The sequence below is a fragment of the Cyprinodon tularosa genome, unplaced genomic scaffold (assembly GCF_016077235.1).
Source record: "Cyprinodon tularosa strain WSP-4 unplaced genomic scaffold, ASM1607723v1 ctg467, whole genome shotgun sequence".
NCBI lineage: Eukaryota > Metazoa > Chordata > Actinopteri > Cyprinodontiformes > Cyprinodontidae > Cyprinodon > Cyprinodon tularosa.
The window spans coordinates 1,670,657-1,687,499 of record NW_024039193.1 but is presented as its reverse complement, the minus strand read 5'-3'; the positions used below and the strand labels follow the sequence as shown (position 1 = coordinate 1,687,499).

General features: G+C 40.4%; 1 protein-coding gene across 3 annotated transcripts in view; it reads left to right on the top strand.

Annotated features, from left to right (window-relative positions):
- The window catches only part of LOC119794055 (aryl hydrocarbon receptor-like), a 57,744-nt gene that overhangs the window by 14,031 nt on the left and 26,870 nt on the right, over nucleotides 1-16,843 (top strand). For 2 of the 3 annotated variants that reach the window (XM_038301384.1, XM_038301383.1), the window contains exon 2: nucleotides 8,472-8,662. In XM_038301384.1, the coding sequence (XP_038157312.1) occupies nucleotides 8,472-8,662 (191 nt within the window). Of the gene's footprint in view, nucleotides 1-5,001; nucleotides 5,140-8,471; nucleotides 8,663-16,843 lie in introns of those variants that run through there. The other variant, XM_038301385.1, reaches the window with a different exon arrangement.

The following is a 16,843-nucleotide window of genomic DNA, read 5'->3' as shown; positions in this document are numbered from 1 at the left end:
CGGTCTAGACAGAGACCTGAGAGTTTTTCTCCTCCAATCAGCAATCCAAATCAGAACAGATAGATTTGTTCAAATGTAATTCCTTCAGACAGAAAACCCCATGTCTTCTAAACCCATGTGAGTCCTAAAAACGAGGAGGAGAAAATGGCTCTGAATGCCTACTTTTGTCTCTGCTGAGCATTTCTGCATAGTGAGATCATTTCTGAGAAGGTAGAGCTGGAGCAGAAGGGCAGCGGGACGGGTTAGTGGTAGGAGGACATGTAATAAATCTAATTTTCATTTAAGGCAGAAGTTTAAGGGAGAGAGATTTTGAATATATATTCAGACTGCAAGCAGCAGGAGCAGCACAAACGCGGTTGCTGCTTCATTTTTTCATTTTTGATGCTTGTATAAGTTTAGTTCAGATGCACGGCTGAAGTATCATTGCTGCTCTCGCTGCCCGGTTGAATAGTGGGTCTGATGTGCGTTGGGCGGAGCTACCCTAGTCTTCCTTTGCCTGTAACAATGGCAGCTATATTTGCTGTTATAAGTGGGTTAAACATAGTTTTTAAGTAAGAAAGTCCAACTGAAAGCCAGTTCATCAAAATTACGATCCTGCCTTCAAATATTATTTCGCTGTCGGAGCCGCTCAGATCTCCGTACACCGGCGGTGCTCAGTCACTGGGAATGCCTTTCAAAGGCAGCCTCTGGCCCGGTCGCCTCTTCACTGGTTTCCGCTACTGTTCGCAGCCGCAGGAAGGCGTTTTTCATGTATGTAAACCAAACTACAGGCACCAGAATAATAAAATCAAACATATTTCAGGTTTCGACATTTTAAGTTAATTTAGGCTTGATAAAATTTTTCAGAGTAGTGATCATAGTCTGTCTCCCTGCCAGCTCCCAGATCAGCTTCTCTGATTGGTTGATGTGGAACGTTGAGCAGCAAAAGTTTAATTTTTCCCACTCCTGCAGCTGCTGCTTTCGCAGCGCGTCCTGCAGCTCAGATGCTCATGAGGCGCTGCTTCAGCTGCTCAGACACGCTGCAGGACCTTTTGCTTGCCTTCATGAGCGTCAACCATTGACTTTGCATGTAAACTAGCTGCTTCTGCTCCCTCTGCTGCCTGCAGTCTGAACGTAGCATTAGTTCCCTTTGAGGCATCAGTTATGAAAGCAGACCTGTCATGATAACAGCTTTTGTTGGATGATACATTTTCTCTAAAATTGTTGTGATAACTAATCATTTTGTTATATTATATTTGACTCCAAAGTACTCCCACACTGCAGCTGTTGGCCTTGAAACCAATTCCATCTCTGTTTTTTTTTTTTTATCTCAACTAGCATTTGTCCGCCTTGCTGCTCCTCAGTCCCCAGAGCCTCATGCTAAGGAAACAATAAGGGAGGGATGAGTGGAGACTGACCCACAGGAGAGAAACAACCAGACCTTTAAGCAGAAAGAGACAGCGGAACAATAACCAAGCATCCTAATGAATTATGCTGCTCATTTAAATTGATCATGTGATTAACTGATTAATTGTTATTCTGACAGGTCTAGATGACACTGTGTGATCTAGAACGATTAGAACTGGTCAGCCATGATATCATGTGTGCCCTGAAGCCCTCCCGTACACAGACAACAAAAGCCCCAAAAACAGTCTGTTTCTTTTTTGGAAACGTGACACGGACTGACCTCTGATCAGCAGCCTCTCCACTAAGGTTTAGGCTTAGCTTAGATTTACTGATTTCTCTGTAGAGCAGCTGACACTGGCTTTATTGCTCATAGCTTTTTCTGGAAAAATCCCCTGAAGCTTTCTGAATGGGTCCTGTTTTAAACAATCAGCAGCTCTTCTGACAAAACCACCTGACGCTGATGCTAGTTTAAAATCAGCTGATTGAGGGCAAATGGGGCGAAAGAGACTGTGAGATGGACCAAATTCAGAATATATGTATATTTATTTTAATGAAGCTAGTCTATGTAAAAAAAAATATATATATTTGAGCCACTTTCTGTATCAACCATGGGTGGATATTCTTCCACATCTTGAGTTTGATGTCTTGGAAACCGGCATTTGCACTAATGTTTGCACGGCTTGTTTCAACGGGTGCCAGTGTTCTATCAGACCAGCATACCCATAGTCAATATGCATGCGCAAGACACCAGATTTTCCCACGTGTGTGCTAGTTCTGTTCATCCCTTTAGTTTTGTATGAAACTAAATGAGCATGTATCCCTTACGTAACGTAAAAAAAAAAGCATAATCAAGGTCAGATCGCAATATGCTTCAAAAAACACCAAAAAGTAATTCCAAAAACAGTTAAAAACAATCCACTGGACTTTGTTTCCAAGTTTGAAGACATATTGCTTCCAATCCAGGGAGCTTTTTCAATTCTAATAGTCAGAAATAGCGTTGAATTCGAGGTAACGTCCTCAAACTTGGAAACAAAGTCCTTTAACTTTTTTTGGAATGACTATGACCCGGATGACAGAGAACTTTCACCAACAAACACCAAAAAGTAAGTAATTAAATTGTTTCTTTGTACATGATTAAAGGGATACACGCCCTTGAGGTAGTTTAAAGTGTATTTTTCGTACACAACTAAAGAGATAAACTATAAAGGGATAAATTTAAGGGATAAACAGGTATTGACTATGGGTATGATGGTCTGACGGGTTATGCTGATCTGACGGCACACCGGTGTAACAAGCTAATGTGTTGGTAGATGGTCAGAGAAATGTTAGACTGGGACCAAAACTGGACCTGCAGCAGTATCTGGTCTGCCTGCTGCTGCTGGGACCAGTTCTAACAAGAGTCCAATGTGGCCCGCTTAGGATTTCTACAGAGATAATAAGTTTCAGGACAGAAGAAGTCCTTCAGATATAAAGTACAGACAGTAAAACTATAGCATCACACCAAGTTAGGACTGGATGATATATTGAAAACATACAATATATTAAAGCAAAATTATTATATTATAGTATCAATGTACCTGCTTTTACTGGTCAGTTTGATTAAATTTGGTTGGGTCTTAATGCTTAATACAGCAGGAAATGTTTTAGAAAATCATCTGGATAGTTTGGGATTCCTTTGCCAAGATTCAGTTTCAATAACGTTGCTCCAATGACATTGTTTGCAATGACCCTACAATTCACAGTTTACGGTATAAACAAGGATCTGGTCCATTTAGAGGTACCAGGCCGGAAATTATTATTATTTTTCTTTTTTACTTTGATGATCAAATGTAGCAGTTATGGTGTATGAATTGGGTTGTATTATTCTAGTATTGCATGATGTCACAGAGGAAAGCTAGAGAAACAATACAAATCCTTTCAAATTGAAAAAAAAAAATCACATCCTATAAACAGACATACATTTTTCTAACAATACTCTTCGACAAAAAATAGGAAATACAAAGGGCTGTTTTATCTAAGCAGCAAAATATCTAAGCTTTTAAATATAAGAAACGTTTGTTGTATTTTAGGTTGCGACACAGCTATCGCATTTTGGCATAAAAATTTTTAAAACATTACTCCGGCTGATGTTTCTATCTCTAGACCCATGAAGTGATGTGATAGTCGCCTTATGATCATGACTACAGTGGGGCAAAAAAAATTTTGGTAAGCCACTGATTGTGTAGGTTATCCTGCTTAAGGAGGATGAGTGTTTTGTAATTTTTATATAGGTACACTTCAACTATAAGATACAAAATGAAGAAAAAATCCGGGAAATCACATTTCTTAATGATAGTGGAAAATGGGCACTTGTTTCAACTTGTTATATGTTTAAAACGTATCTGTGTACAGCCTCATGAAACTCATCTATGGCCAAGATCAAAGAGCTATCAAATGACACCAGAAATTAAATTCTAGAACTGCACCTGGCTGGGAAGGGTGAATCTACACTAGGGAAACAGGTTGATGTGAATATATCAACTATGGGAGGAATCAGAAGAAAATGGAAGACTTAAAAGACCCCTTTATCTCCCTTTATCTGTGTCATGATTTATTTAAGGATCTGACCCAAAATAGAGTAAACCACTCAGAGAGCAAGGCAAAAGGTTAAACAGGTTTATTGAGGTAAGGGTAGAGGGGGTTGGATTTGGAACTCAGTGTACTCAGAGAGCTGGTGAACCTGAACTGGAAGGGAGGAGGGAAGTTCACAGTGGTTAGTTCAGGAACCTATGGAATCTTGAATGCAGTAGGGAAAATGCTAGTGAGGGACTCACGTTAGGGGGGGTTCTCTCACTAGCATCCAGTCTGTGTGGGTTGATCAGAGAAGAGGGAACATATTGAAGAGTGGACAGGTAGACATACTTTGGACCCGGAGGAGCATTGGAGCGGACTCGCTTGGATTTCCATGAGGGACTTGAACGGCACATGTGGATGTTTCTCCCCTGCTCAGTGTGAACTCGGTAAACAATCCTTCCATGGGAAGAAGGCCAAACATCCAGTATGCAGGAGGACTTCCCAAAACTGGCAAGCACTCTGGCATCGAGGTAGTGACAGTCCACTGCTTAAGTACTCCTCCAGATAATGATCCAAAGAGCCGCAGGTGTGCAGGGAGGACCAACAAGGACAGGGCACCACCTGGTGGTGGAGGGAGAGACAAACACAAAACAGACCAAACAAACTAGATTCCTGACAATCTGGGAATCTATGCAAGATATCGTCCCATGAGTTCACAAGATAGGTGAGCAATATTGCTAGAACTTCATGGAGAAACCTGATGAATGACCTGCAGATTGGAAGAATATTATTAGGTCAAATTGTTTGTCATAAACTCAACTTGTCATGTTTGGAGGAAGAATGCTGAGTGACTGGGCACTCCTTTGACGATAAGGTGAGGAGTTCATCATCAGGAAAAGCCTTGGACTAGAGCCGCTTCTCCTCCATATTGAGAGGAGTCAGCTGAGGTGGATGGGCCATCTTTTTCCGCTGTGCCATGGACACCTTCCTCAGAACTGGGAGGGTCAGTGTCTCATGTCCGGGTTGTAGTTGCCTCAGGAGTTCCCCAGCAGAGTTGGAGGAGGTGTCTTTGGGGAGGGAGGTCTTGGAGTCTCTGCAGAAAATGCTGCACTTGCGACTCAGTCCTGGATAAGAGGGAGACGACAAGTATGAGCACAAGAACGCTGAGTTGCATCTCAAGAACACCATGTCTACTATGAGGTATGGGGATGGAAATAGCTTGCTTTACGGCTGATCCGTGTTAATGGAAAATTGAGGTGGTAATGTATCATGAGATTTTAAGTAGGGCTGAACAATTTTGGCAATAATCTAGATTTTGATTATTTTCAACCAAAATTGCGATCGCAATTTTAGTTCGATTTTCTTTTGCACCTACCACAAGACGCTCCGGTTTTTTTAAAGCTTGCTTGGCTAGTGTCCATTGTTACAGGACTTCATGGTAACCATTGTGTGAAAAAGTGTTTACTTCTACTTGCATGCATGGATCTATGTGTTAGCTGCAAATCTCTCTACCTTTGATGGCAAACCCACTTCAAGCATTTATTCACCACCTAAAGTCCTGGAGGGAGAAATTTAGTGTCATACTCTTGTTTAATATAGTATCATTAATAATCAGTGCCTTTGCAATTTGAGAACAGATTTGTTTTTAATTGCGATTATACTGCAAATGCAATTAATTGCCCAGCCCTAATTTTAAGCCAATCAGTGATAACATTGAAAATAGTATGTGGCTGGCTCTTGCAGCATTGGAGTGATCTCAAACACACTGCTTTGGTTACGATGGAGTGGCTTTATAATAAGCATTTCCAGGTCTTAAAGTGGCCTAGCCAGTCTCCAGACCCCAGACGAAATATGTTGAGGGAGTTGAAAGTCTGTGTTGCAAAGTACATGGACTGAAATACCAGCTACAGTGAAGGCAAACCTGGTGATGTTTCATCTTTAACATTCCGAACAATTGCAGTACTACAAAGCTGAGCTTTTGTCATTGACTTCACAAATCATTTTATTGTAAATCGTACAATGTGATTCCCTGATTATTTTTTAATCATTTTGTCTCTATTGGTTAGAGATGGTCTATAATAAAAAATTACAGACCTCTCTTATCTTTTTAAGTAGGAGGATTTGCAGAGTCATTGGCTGACTCAATATGTTTCTGCTGTGGTTCAAAACCAATGAATCACATTGCAATAGCATTACAAAAGGATCAGCAAACAAAGTAGTAGTTTTCCTCCGTTTTTAGCAAACACTTTTAAGCAAATTAATCATGCATTGCTCCGTGCAATGTTGCCCTACCTCCTATTCACATCACATCATCAAGCATGGCTGTAATAAACAGGAAGTAGAGGCTGCAATCCTGAAATAACCGGTAATGGAAAAAACTTTTAATCAATGTATTGCTATCAGGGAAGATGTCCTTGTGTTATCATGTCAGCGAGTAATGGCCATGTTTATGTGCATAATAGAAACATCTGTAAATTTGAGGAGTTATTTTTATCTTGCCATTTCCATCAAGCTTTTCTGATGCAATATTTCAAAATGTGCAGAAAAAGCTGATGGTAATCCACTTAATGATTGAAATAACTTGTTTTGTTTTAAAATGTGCTCTTATTTTAATATTTTTCTTCAAGGGGTAGGCCTGCAATTTAAGCGCATTGAGCTACAACCTCTGAAAATATGCCTCTCAAACAAGTTAGCAGGCCCTGCCATTGTAAACAATGACAATATCACACACACACAATGAGCTAGTATATCACTTTAAGACTGTATCTAAAAAAATTAACTGATATCAATCTGAACTATGGGAGGAGTGGGAAAATAATCCAGATGTTTCAAAAAAAAATGTAATCTTTAAAAAAGGATGAAATCAATTAGTCACAAAGCCCTACATCAAAGACTACATTTTACACCAAGAAATGCAATTTCTAATTGCAGAGCATTGGACTGCGGCCTCCTCTTGTTCTTCTTCTTGCCGTTATGTGATCGCACAGCAGAACACAGCCGACCTGTCTGCCTTCATAGAGAAATTAATCATGTCATGATTTTACTAAAGTTCAGACCCAAATGCAGAAGACCAAACAGGGAGACCAGGGGAAAATGTTTAACAGGTTTTATTGAAGAGATAATGCAGAGGGAAGTGTTTCTCTGAACACTGCTCAACCGGAACTGAAAAGTGAGCGGAAGGCCCAGTGGGAAAATAGATTTGTGAACTTGGAGAAGAGGATTTGGTTGCTGACTCACATTTCCTGAGAAGTTTTTGAATCTTTGACTCCAGTCTATATGCTGTAGTTCCATTGTTTGTCTGATTCGGTGGAGGCGATTTCAGCCTCTTCAGACGGGAAAAGGGGTGGCTGCTAGACTAGACACTGGAATTATGTGCATACTCGACCCATGGAAGTAGTGACTCCAGTTAGTGGGATCTGATTCTGTGAGGCATCTGAGGCTGGCTTCCAACTCTTGATTCATTCGCTCTACTTGTCCATTGGATTGGAGGTGGTAACCGGAAGTGAGAGAGACCCCAAGAGCCGAGCAAAAACTTCTCCACACCTGGGAGATGAACTGCAGGCAGAATGTCCTGAATATATTAAGAAAAATAACAAATGTGCTTCTATAAGAAATTCATGAAAAACAGAGAAACAATTTTTTTTGGTACAACATAACCTTAGAGGCATTAATGCTGATACCGGCACTTACATTTTTTAGTTTATAAACCTAAATTTAATTGTAAACTAAAATTATAAACTTTTTTACTTTACCGTTTAACTTTTAGCTTTTTACCTTTTTTTCTTAACTTGTTAACTTTTATTTTTTCAACTTAATTTACAGTAGGTAATTTATCATTCAAGCGCTCATCCAAACAGTCAGATTCCAAAATAAGATGTACAGCCATGTAGCAGGATCTTTGCTGAATGGCTGGATATAGATCTTGTACTTCTAGATCTCACTGAGGCAGAGGGAGGGAAGGGGGGGACTCTATTTGTAAGGGGTATGCTAAACTGGTAACTTGCCCTATAAAATGTAACAGGCAGCTGATATAATAATTGAAGCCGGCAGGGACGGTGTTTGTCCTCGTCTGTTAGATCTAAGTGGTGTGATTATGTGAACAAACCCCCCCCCCCCCTTTCCTGTCCTAACTCTGTAAATTCGCCATATGTTTCCTGTTTAACACAACTAGATCTAAAATGAGAACTTCCCATTCTGACAGTGATATAATAGCACAGCATGATGTTACAAAAACTCACATTACAATCAGCTCGTTAGTTACGGTGTCAGTGATAATCACCCGACTTTCAAAAAAGATCAAACACAGAGTTTCACACTTTAGCTTCATCTAAACATGGCGGTATCGTCCACAGCTTTTTGGAGTCACTTTCAGTTCTGTGAAAGGAGATGCTTGTTGATAGATGTTTCTCTGATGTGTATGTTGTTGGTTAATTATCACATGTCACATTGCAGATGCTATGTTTTTGGAAGAACTGGTTTACCAGGCTTTATAACCTCCATTATTGAACACATTTTTCCCTTTACCCCGTCAGGAAGAAGGTCACTGACAGCAATGAAGTTGTTAAGTCCAACCCTTCGAAGCGCCACCGGGATCGGCTGAACGGGGAGCTGGACAGGCTGATGGAGCTGCTGCCCTTCCCTGATGAGATTCGCTCCCGTCTGGACAAACTGTCAGTCCTGCGCCTCAGTGTGGGATACCTGAGGGTCAAGAGCTACTTTAAAGGTGAGCAGGGTTTCTGACCAGCTACATGAGACCAAGATCATCCCCAACTTTGGGTCCAGACTAACAGGGTCAGGATCCATGTTGCTATTAGGAGGATTAGATGTTCAATCTGTTTGAAACATTTTTTAAGATTTATGACTGAAACAGTAACTGAAGCAATTAAAGGTTAAAAAAAGACCTTCCATAAAATAGTTAGCGTCTTTTTTATTTTATTTTATATGACCTTACGTTTACCGTATTTTCACGACTATAAGGCGCACTTAAACGTCTTTTTTTTCCCTCAAAATGTGCGGTGCGCCCTTTGGTGCGGTGCGCCTTATGTGTGTTGTAACTGCGACTTTTGAGACCACCTCATTGCGGAGATGATGAAAGAGTGGCTGAATGTAAGGAGACCAGGTGTTTTTTTTCCACTCATCACCATCGCTGTTAATATGTGACTCCATGCGTGCCCATCTCACAGCTGATGTGAAAAACATGGGGTAACAAATTAACGCTGTGCTCGCTGTTCAACCGCTCGACATCGGTGTGAACGGGACGCAGCAGGTGCAGCAGAAGCAGCGAGTTTACATGCAAAGTCAATGGTTGACGCGCGTATAGGTGCAGCAAAAGGTCCCGCAGCGCGTTTTGACGCCTCGGGGGCGTTTAAGTATCTGACGCACCGCCAACGCGCTGCTGCTCGAGATGGAAAAATTGAAGTTTTGCTGCTGGACGCGCCGCATCAACCAATCAGAGAAGCTGATCTGGGAGCTGACAGCGAGACAGACACAGCGCTCTGATGACATTAACGCAAATGAAAAAGGCTGGATGGATGAGGAGATGATGAAAGGCAGGTGTATGTGAGGAGACCAGGTGCTTTTTTCCACGCATCACCATCGCTGCGTGCCCATTTCACAGCCGATGTGAAAAAAAAAGGTGAATCAAATGAACGCTGTGCTCGCCGTTATCCCGGGGGTCTGACAAAGGAACTTCAACCGCTCGACATCAGTGTGAAGCGGCCGTTCAAAGTAAGGCTGCGAGCGGCGTGGGAGCGATGGATGACAGACGGAGACCACAGTTTCAGGATAAGTGGAAGGCAGCGCCGGGCGAGTTACGCCACCGTTTGCGGAGGGATTGTAGATGCTTGGACTAACATGTCTGCTGGCTCTGTTGTTCAAGCTTTCGCAAAAGCAGGCATTATTTCTGAGGAGCCGCGCTGCACGGAAAGTGACTCTGACAGCGAAGAAGGGGAAATTGGCATGTCTGATTTAGCGCAGCTGTTTAATTCAGAAACAGAGGATGATGACTTTGATGGGTTTGATTAATACTTTGTAATAAATACATGAATAAAGCACAAACATACTCAGTTTTGCTCCCGCTCTATATTTCTACCCGAAAGCTTAATTCAACAGCAGCCTCTGGGCGGGTCTCCTCCTCTTCACCGCGGTGGCTGGCAGGTGTTTTTTCATCTAAATAATCTAAATCTTGCAGCTATATTTGCTGTGATCAGTGGGAATAAAGTAGTTTTAATATGTTTTTAAGTGAGAAAGGCCACCTGAAAACTTAATTGCAGTCAGTTCATCCAGATTATCTATTTCTGTCGGAGGCGCTCAGACCCCCACATACCAGCGGTGCGCCGACAGTAGGAATCCCTTCAACAGCAGCCTCACCGCGGCGGCTGGCAGGTGTTTTTCTAAATAATTTAAACTGCATGCACCAGGATATCGGCAATAAAAGCGAACATATTCCGTCGGCAGGTTTCAGGATTTTAAGTTAATTTAGGAGTAATCACAGCGCTGTGTCATCTGCGATGTGTCTGTCTCACGGCCTGCTCCCAGGTTTGATTAATACTTTGTAATAAATACATAAATAAAGCACAGTCATACTCAGTTTTGGGCCCGCTGTATTTTTAAATACGCAGTAGAGCTATTTAAAGGTAGTAGAGGACATGTACCTGTATATAAAAAACGCGCCCTATAGTCCGGTGCACCTTATGTGTGTGTTAAATACAGAAATGGCACACATAACTGAGACTGCGCCTTTTAGTACGGTGCGCCTTATGGTCGTGAAAATACGGTAAATAAGATACAGGAACCAAAAAAACAAGTAATTTTCTTAGATATTCTAATAATTCAGTCTGGAAATAGACCTAAGAAAAAACACTTTGAAAACAATCTGTTTGCTGAAAACAGATTATCTAAATGATATCATAACTTTGAAAAAACACAGATTATTGCAGTGTTTTTAACACCCACTTTAATTTTCATATTTTCAGTTTCAGTATTTTTTAATTTTTTATGCTGAGTCTGTCAACCGGCAATAAAAGCTGTCTAACATCAGCAAAGAACAATCCGGAGCAGTGTGTGTGCAGTTTGGAAAAGCGTGACTCAATATTCCTTAAAGAAATGACCAGTTGGCTACCTGCGATAATGGCGATGGGATTATATTATGCAAAGGACAACGCATTAAACACCGCCAAACTCTAGAAGAAAGCCTCGTCTTAAACCTGCTGCTGTAATGCAGGTTCCCAGAGGGAATTTGTTCCTGCTCTTCAACCATGTGTGAAGACTGTTTTTACTTTTTTCCTCTTATTTTAAATCTCTACAGATTCCTCGCTTTAATCTCAAGCGCAGTGACTAAATGCAGGGTTTAGTCGTACAGTGTGAGCTCACAGCTCACGATTATGTTCGGCCCGACGCTCTGATGCGATCTATCTACTGACACTGCACGACTAAAAACCCTGTCTACCCAGCTGCGCAGTGAGATGGAGCTGCTCTGTAGCCCTCTATCCTGAAGCCAAACAAATAGAAGGCAATTTGTGCAATTTTGTGCTGAAAACCCTGAAGAAGAAAAGGCGACAACATATCTGGAAAAAAGAAATGGCTAGGCAAACGTGGCTAGAACGGTCTGTCAACTTTACAGACAGAGCTGCATTTATCTCAATTCATCCCTGCCACGCCGCTGTGTTTAAATCTGAGAGGAGGAATAAAAAGAAGAATCCTTCTTTGCGCTCTGAGCGATTTGCCCACGACGGTCGGGAGAAAATCAAACATGTTTGATATTCTCCCGCCCTCACGATTCCTGATAGGGAGGTGGACGTGAGAGGTTGATTGCCCCTCATAACCCCCTGTACACTACACGGCGCACAATCAGGCTGAAAGTCAGGCCGATCGAACAATACTCGCACTGGAAAATCCCCCCAAAAAATCACACAATGTACGCTGGGCTTAAGGCTTTATATGTGTTTAAGAGTCTTGCAGCTCTATGAAGGATTTGAGTTGGTTTGATTTTAAATTAATGATTGAATTGATTTCAATTTACATATATTTTTTGTCTAAGCTTTTAGTGCTTTAAGATGACATAAACCTCCTCTGATCAGCTGCTGGGAGAGATGCTATGTCGTAAATGTCTCACACACTTCTTTTGCTGTCTCTTCATATCTCTTTATTTTATTCCCTGTAACTTCAGCAGAACAAACGAGTATGTGTCCCTGCCCGTCCCTCTGTCCTGTCATTCAGCGTGTTGTTCACTATGTTTATGGAACGCCAATTAGCAACAGACTCTCATTGTTTCCCGGACAGGTTCTGAGCTTGGAGTGCGGTAACATGGGGAAGCTATTTGCTTTAAAACTGTGGCATTGTGCATGCAGAGACAGATTGGACAGGAGCTAATGCATGACTTGTTGGGTCAGCTGCCACCATGGAAACATTGATTTGTTGGGTGTAGAACTCAGAAAAAGTCTAGGTGGCTAAATATCAGTCTGAACCAATGGCAGCGGTAAAACCCTAATCCTTCATGGAAATCATCCATGTTTTCTGAGACTAATGACTGAGGACATTGCTGCAGACATAGGAGAACCGTTTCTGCTGTTAAATGAATACTAACGCAGAAAGTGCCTCAGGCCTGCTTAGATGCCTCTATTAGCTGCCTCTCTTTTAGTGCTGATTATCCTGGAAGGACCTTTCTGTGGGATAAGTTTGGAAGTCTCAGCTGCTTTGAAAGGCAGTGGGAATAGAAACACTCAAACGGCAAGGAGAAGTGCGGTGAAATGTGCTTTCAGATGAAGGGATTTCTGGGGTTGGGTCATCGTGTTCTGCCACCCTCTCTGAGACATTCCAACCCCCCCTGAGAAACTGAGCCAGAATTGAAAGTGATTTGAGAATGACACATGAAACTGTTTTGGCAGGTTATCTGACAGCTGAGGAAGGAATGAAAAGCATGAAGGAATGTGGTTTTTAGGAAGCAACACATCCTCTGTGTTTGAAACTTCTCTCCACCCTCTGCATGAACCACACCCACTGCAGCCTCCCATAGTCACCAAACACCTTTTAAGTTAACTGAGAGGCTTGGAAGGCGTGAAGTTTTCTGTAAAGTAGAACGGATCTTTGATGGTTTATAGCACTGGGATTCTCCAACCTCTGATTTATCAAGATTATGCATCTTAAATTTTATGTAATGTTAATGCAGTTTACTTATCAGACTGCACTGAGAGTAAAAACAGACATGTTACATGCAGTCAGACGTGATGTGAAATTCCAGTTTTGCTTCCTCTCTCACCCTCTCACCTAGATTTCCTGCTGCGCTAAGAGTCAGCAGGACAGAGGTGTTGCTCGCTGTCAATCTAAGCTGAACTAACTCAAGAGAAGAATCTACGACTGACACTCACCTATTCAATCGGTTACCATTACCCTGACATGAACTGTGCTCTTGGCAGCAAAGAGGGAAAACAGTGCCCTGCAAAAAAAATAAAATCTAAATAAGTCATTTTTTCTTAAAATAATTGCATTTTTTCTTGAATTAAGGATTGAAGTGAGACACTTTGCCAATGGAACAAGACAATTTACACTTTAAACAAGAAAAAAACTATTGCATTGTCTTATTTCAAGTGCATAATAGCTAGATACCTTATTTTAAGAGTAAAAACACTCATTGCATTGGCAAATCATCTTATTTACCTGCTCAAATTAAGGGTAAATACACTTAATTTAAGACATTTGTACTCATTTTGAGATCGTTTTTGCAGTGTGGTGCTTCCTTAGAACAGCTTCTCAAGGTGTGACCGACTTAGAATAGACCAAAGAAGTGGAGGAAAACAGCATTCTTGACAACACTACTATGGATGTCCATAATCTGGATTTTCCTAAAAAAAAAAACACACACAGTTCCTCCACAGTCCTTTAAAAGTCTGGAAAAGTATTTATTTTCTTTTATTCTTTTAAAGTAAGGCCTCTTATATTACTGCATATATGGTAGCTTTTATACATATTTTTTACTAAAAAGCTGTCCCTTGATTTGCAAAATCACACATTGCTTTAAACAGATAACCAACTATTGTCTTGATATTTGACTTGGACTGATAAAACAATCATTGAAAAATCAAAATAGGTCTATTACACCACACAATGATCTCTAAAAAATTTAAAGTTTTAATTGGACTGGACCTGGAATATGTAGGAGGTTGCACAAATAAAATAAGAATACTAAGATTCAGAAACTGCACTGTATAGAAAATGCAAGAAAACTGTTAAACACTTGTTTTTAAATAAATACATAAAAAAATCATAAAAAACATTAACAATGGAAAGCAACTGAAAGGAGAAGCAATGCATGGCGTTGTTAGATTTTAAGGCATGGAAGATGAATGCACTATTGCACTTCTCCTTGAATCCAAGTCGGCCCCGGCAGATGGCCGCTCACACTGAGCCTGGTCCTGCTGGAGGCTTCTTCCTGTTCAAAGGGAGTTTTTCCTCTCCACTGTCGCTACAAGCATGCTTAGTGTGAGGGATTGCCTTTGAGTCAATGAGTCGATGCAATCAACTGGTTTTCCTCAGATAGAAAACCAATCTAACTGTATGATCTGGTTGAACTGTAAAGTGCCTTGAGATGACTTGCGTTGTGAATTGGTGCTATAGAAATAAACTGAAATGAATTAATGATTCAGTGAAGATGATGTCGACCAAACATATTGACAGGTCGATGCATCTGTCTCTATTCAGAAATCCCTCATTGACACACACTGAAAATCAGAGAAAATGTTTTTTTTTTATTCATAAAACCTCCGTGTAATTAAAATAGAATACTCTTCAAGAAACTGGAACTTCAATAATAATTAGTAAAAAAAAAAAAAAGCCAGGATGTTGTTTGTATGAAAAAAATGTAGGAAACCTCAATAAACCAATTAACAGGAATGCTGTGTGACTACTTATGTTCTTTTCACGTAGCTCACAGTAACATAGCGCTTCACTTGTTTCATTTCATGCCGTATTTTCTGGCTGCTTCGCTGCTGATGCAGCAATCAAATGAAAAAAAGTCTGACTAATCAAAAAAACGTGATTGTATCAGGAGTAAAAAACATCAGGCACACCGTTTACTGCCACTACTGTCTGTGCTTTGTGCAGGTAAAGTGTGCAGGTAAAGTGTGCAAGGCGGCGGTAACTGTGCTACAACCTCAAACTTCACTGTGTTTTAGAAAGAGACAGAGCATTAAGAAAATAACCAGCCATTTGAAGCAGTGTGTTCAGAGATTTATAAATCTACATGATCACAGTTTCTGCAGCGCTCCTTTGTTAGTTTATGAGTTTGGAGCACATATTGACTTGGTTTTGATTCTCAAATATAAGAGTACAGGACCTTTATACACAAAGCTGTGTATATCCTCCTGAGGCGCCCTGGGAGAACGCAGCATAGTCCTTTTTCCTTTTCCTGCACCTGGAAGCCTGGCTGTTTTCTTAGGCAAACGCAGACTCATGATAAAATAATGTCCTCTCCTCTGGTTTATACAGGTCAGAGGTAATTTAAGGAGATTTAAATTTCCCCAAATTAGCAAATTTTGAGAAATAAATAGTAAATTATTTTATTATGAATCAAAGTTAATAGCTGGGATTTGTTTTGTGTAGTAGAGAAGGTATCGCTCTGAACAAACCACTCACATCATACAGTTTTGACACGTAGCTTATAGAGTTCATCCTGATAAACGGCGTGGAGGAGCCGTTTAAGCTGCAGCTGACTCAGCTGTTTGCAGGACTCATTCCCACAGGTGTGGTCCACAAAGCAAGCCCATTGTCCTCTGATTGTGAGCCATGTTATTAGTGGCGTTCTTTGTTTAGTTATGCTTTATTTGAGCTTAGATCTGCCAGCTGTTTTGGTTAATGACAGCAGGGAGTGTAAAATGATCAACAAGACACATGGTTGGAACATGCACTCAAGATTCAGGAGACTTTAAAAAGCCAGAGGAAAAGTCTAACTGCTGGTTTGTCTGTCACTTATCCTGCAGAGCATTTGCTTCTGCTTTAGTTGGTGTAACTGTCAAGCTGCTGCTTTAATGAAACACAGAAAACATTAAATCTATCAGTTTGTATAAGGGATGTATTTATGACACATTTTTCCAGGGAACACATTGAGGCATAGGTTTAGTTTGTTTGCAGAAGGTTTTTTCATGTTCTTATTGTGAAATACACCAATTAATGCAGGAATTATGTGATTACAACACTAAAAACCAGACCGGATTTTACTCTGAAAAACAAAGTCTGAAATAAACACAAACCAAAATGTTGGTATTTCACGTATTTTCATGTATCGGTTTTAAGCTGCTACCTGCATGCGGTTGCTCATTTGTTAATATATTTTGCAGCCATCCCATTAAATCATGTAGAGTGTTGCAAATCCCTTGTAAAGCTAGTGCCAGTTCATCTCTGGACTGAAAGAGACCCAGAGTGCATGCAGTGTCAGTGTTCATGGTGACGATTAGGGCTGCAACTAACAATTATTTTGCAAAATGGTTTAATCTGTTGATTAATTTTTCAGAGTAATCGATTAATTGGATAGCCAAAGTTTAAAGAAGATTTTTTATTTTACAAAATTAAACCAGGGGAAACTAAAACGTTTCCACTTGAAGAGTTCTGGATATAGCATATAGACATGATTTTTTTTTCTTTTATCTTAAATGCATGTGTTTATGTTTTTTTTTCTTTTTTACAATCTTGGTATAATCACTGCTCTAAGTGGATTGCTCTGTCAGCTAAAGGCATGTTGTACAGTCTCTATATTCCCATTAATGATTGATCGATTACTAAATTAGTTGATGATTATTTCTATAATCGATCGATCACGATTAATCCAAATAATTGTTGCATCACTAGTGATGATCCATTTCTTTTATGTCCTGCTTAATAAAATAATTACACTAAAAGTAATAATCAAACTTTA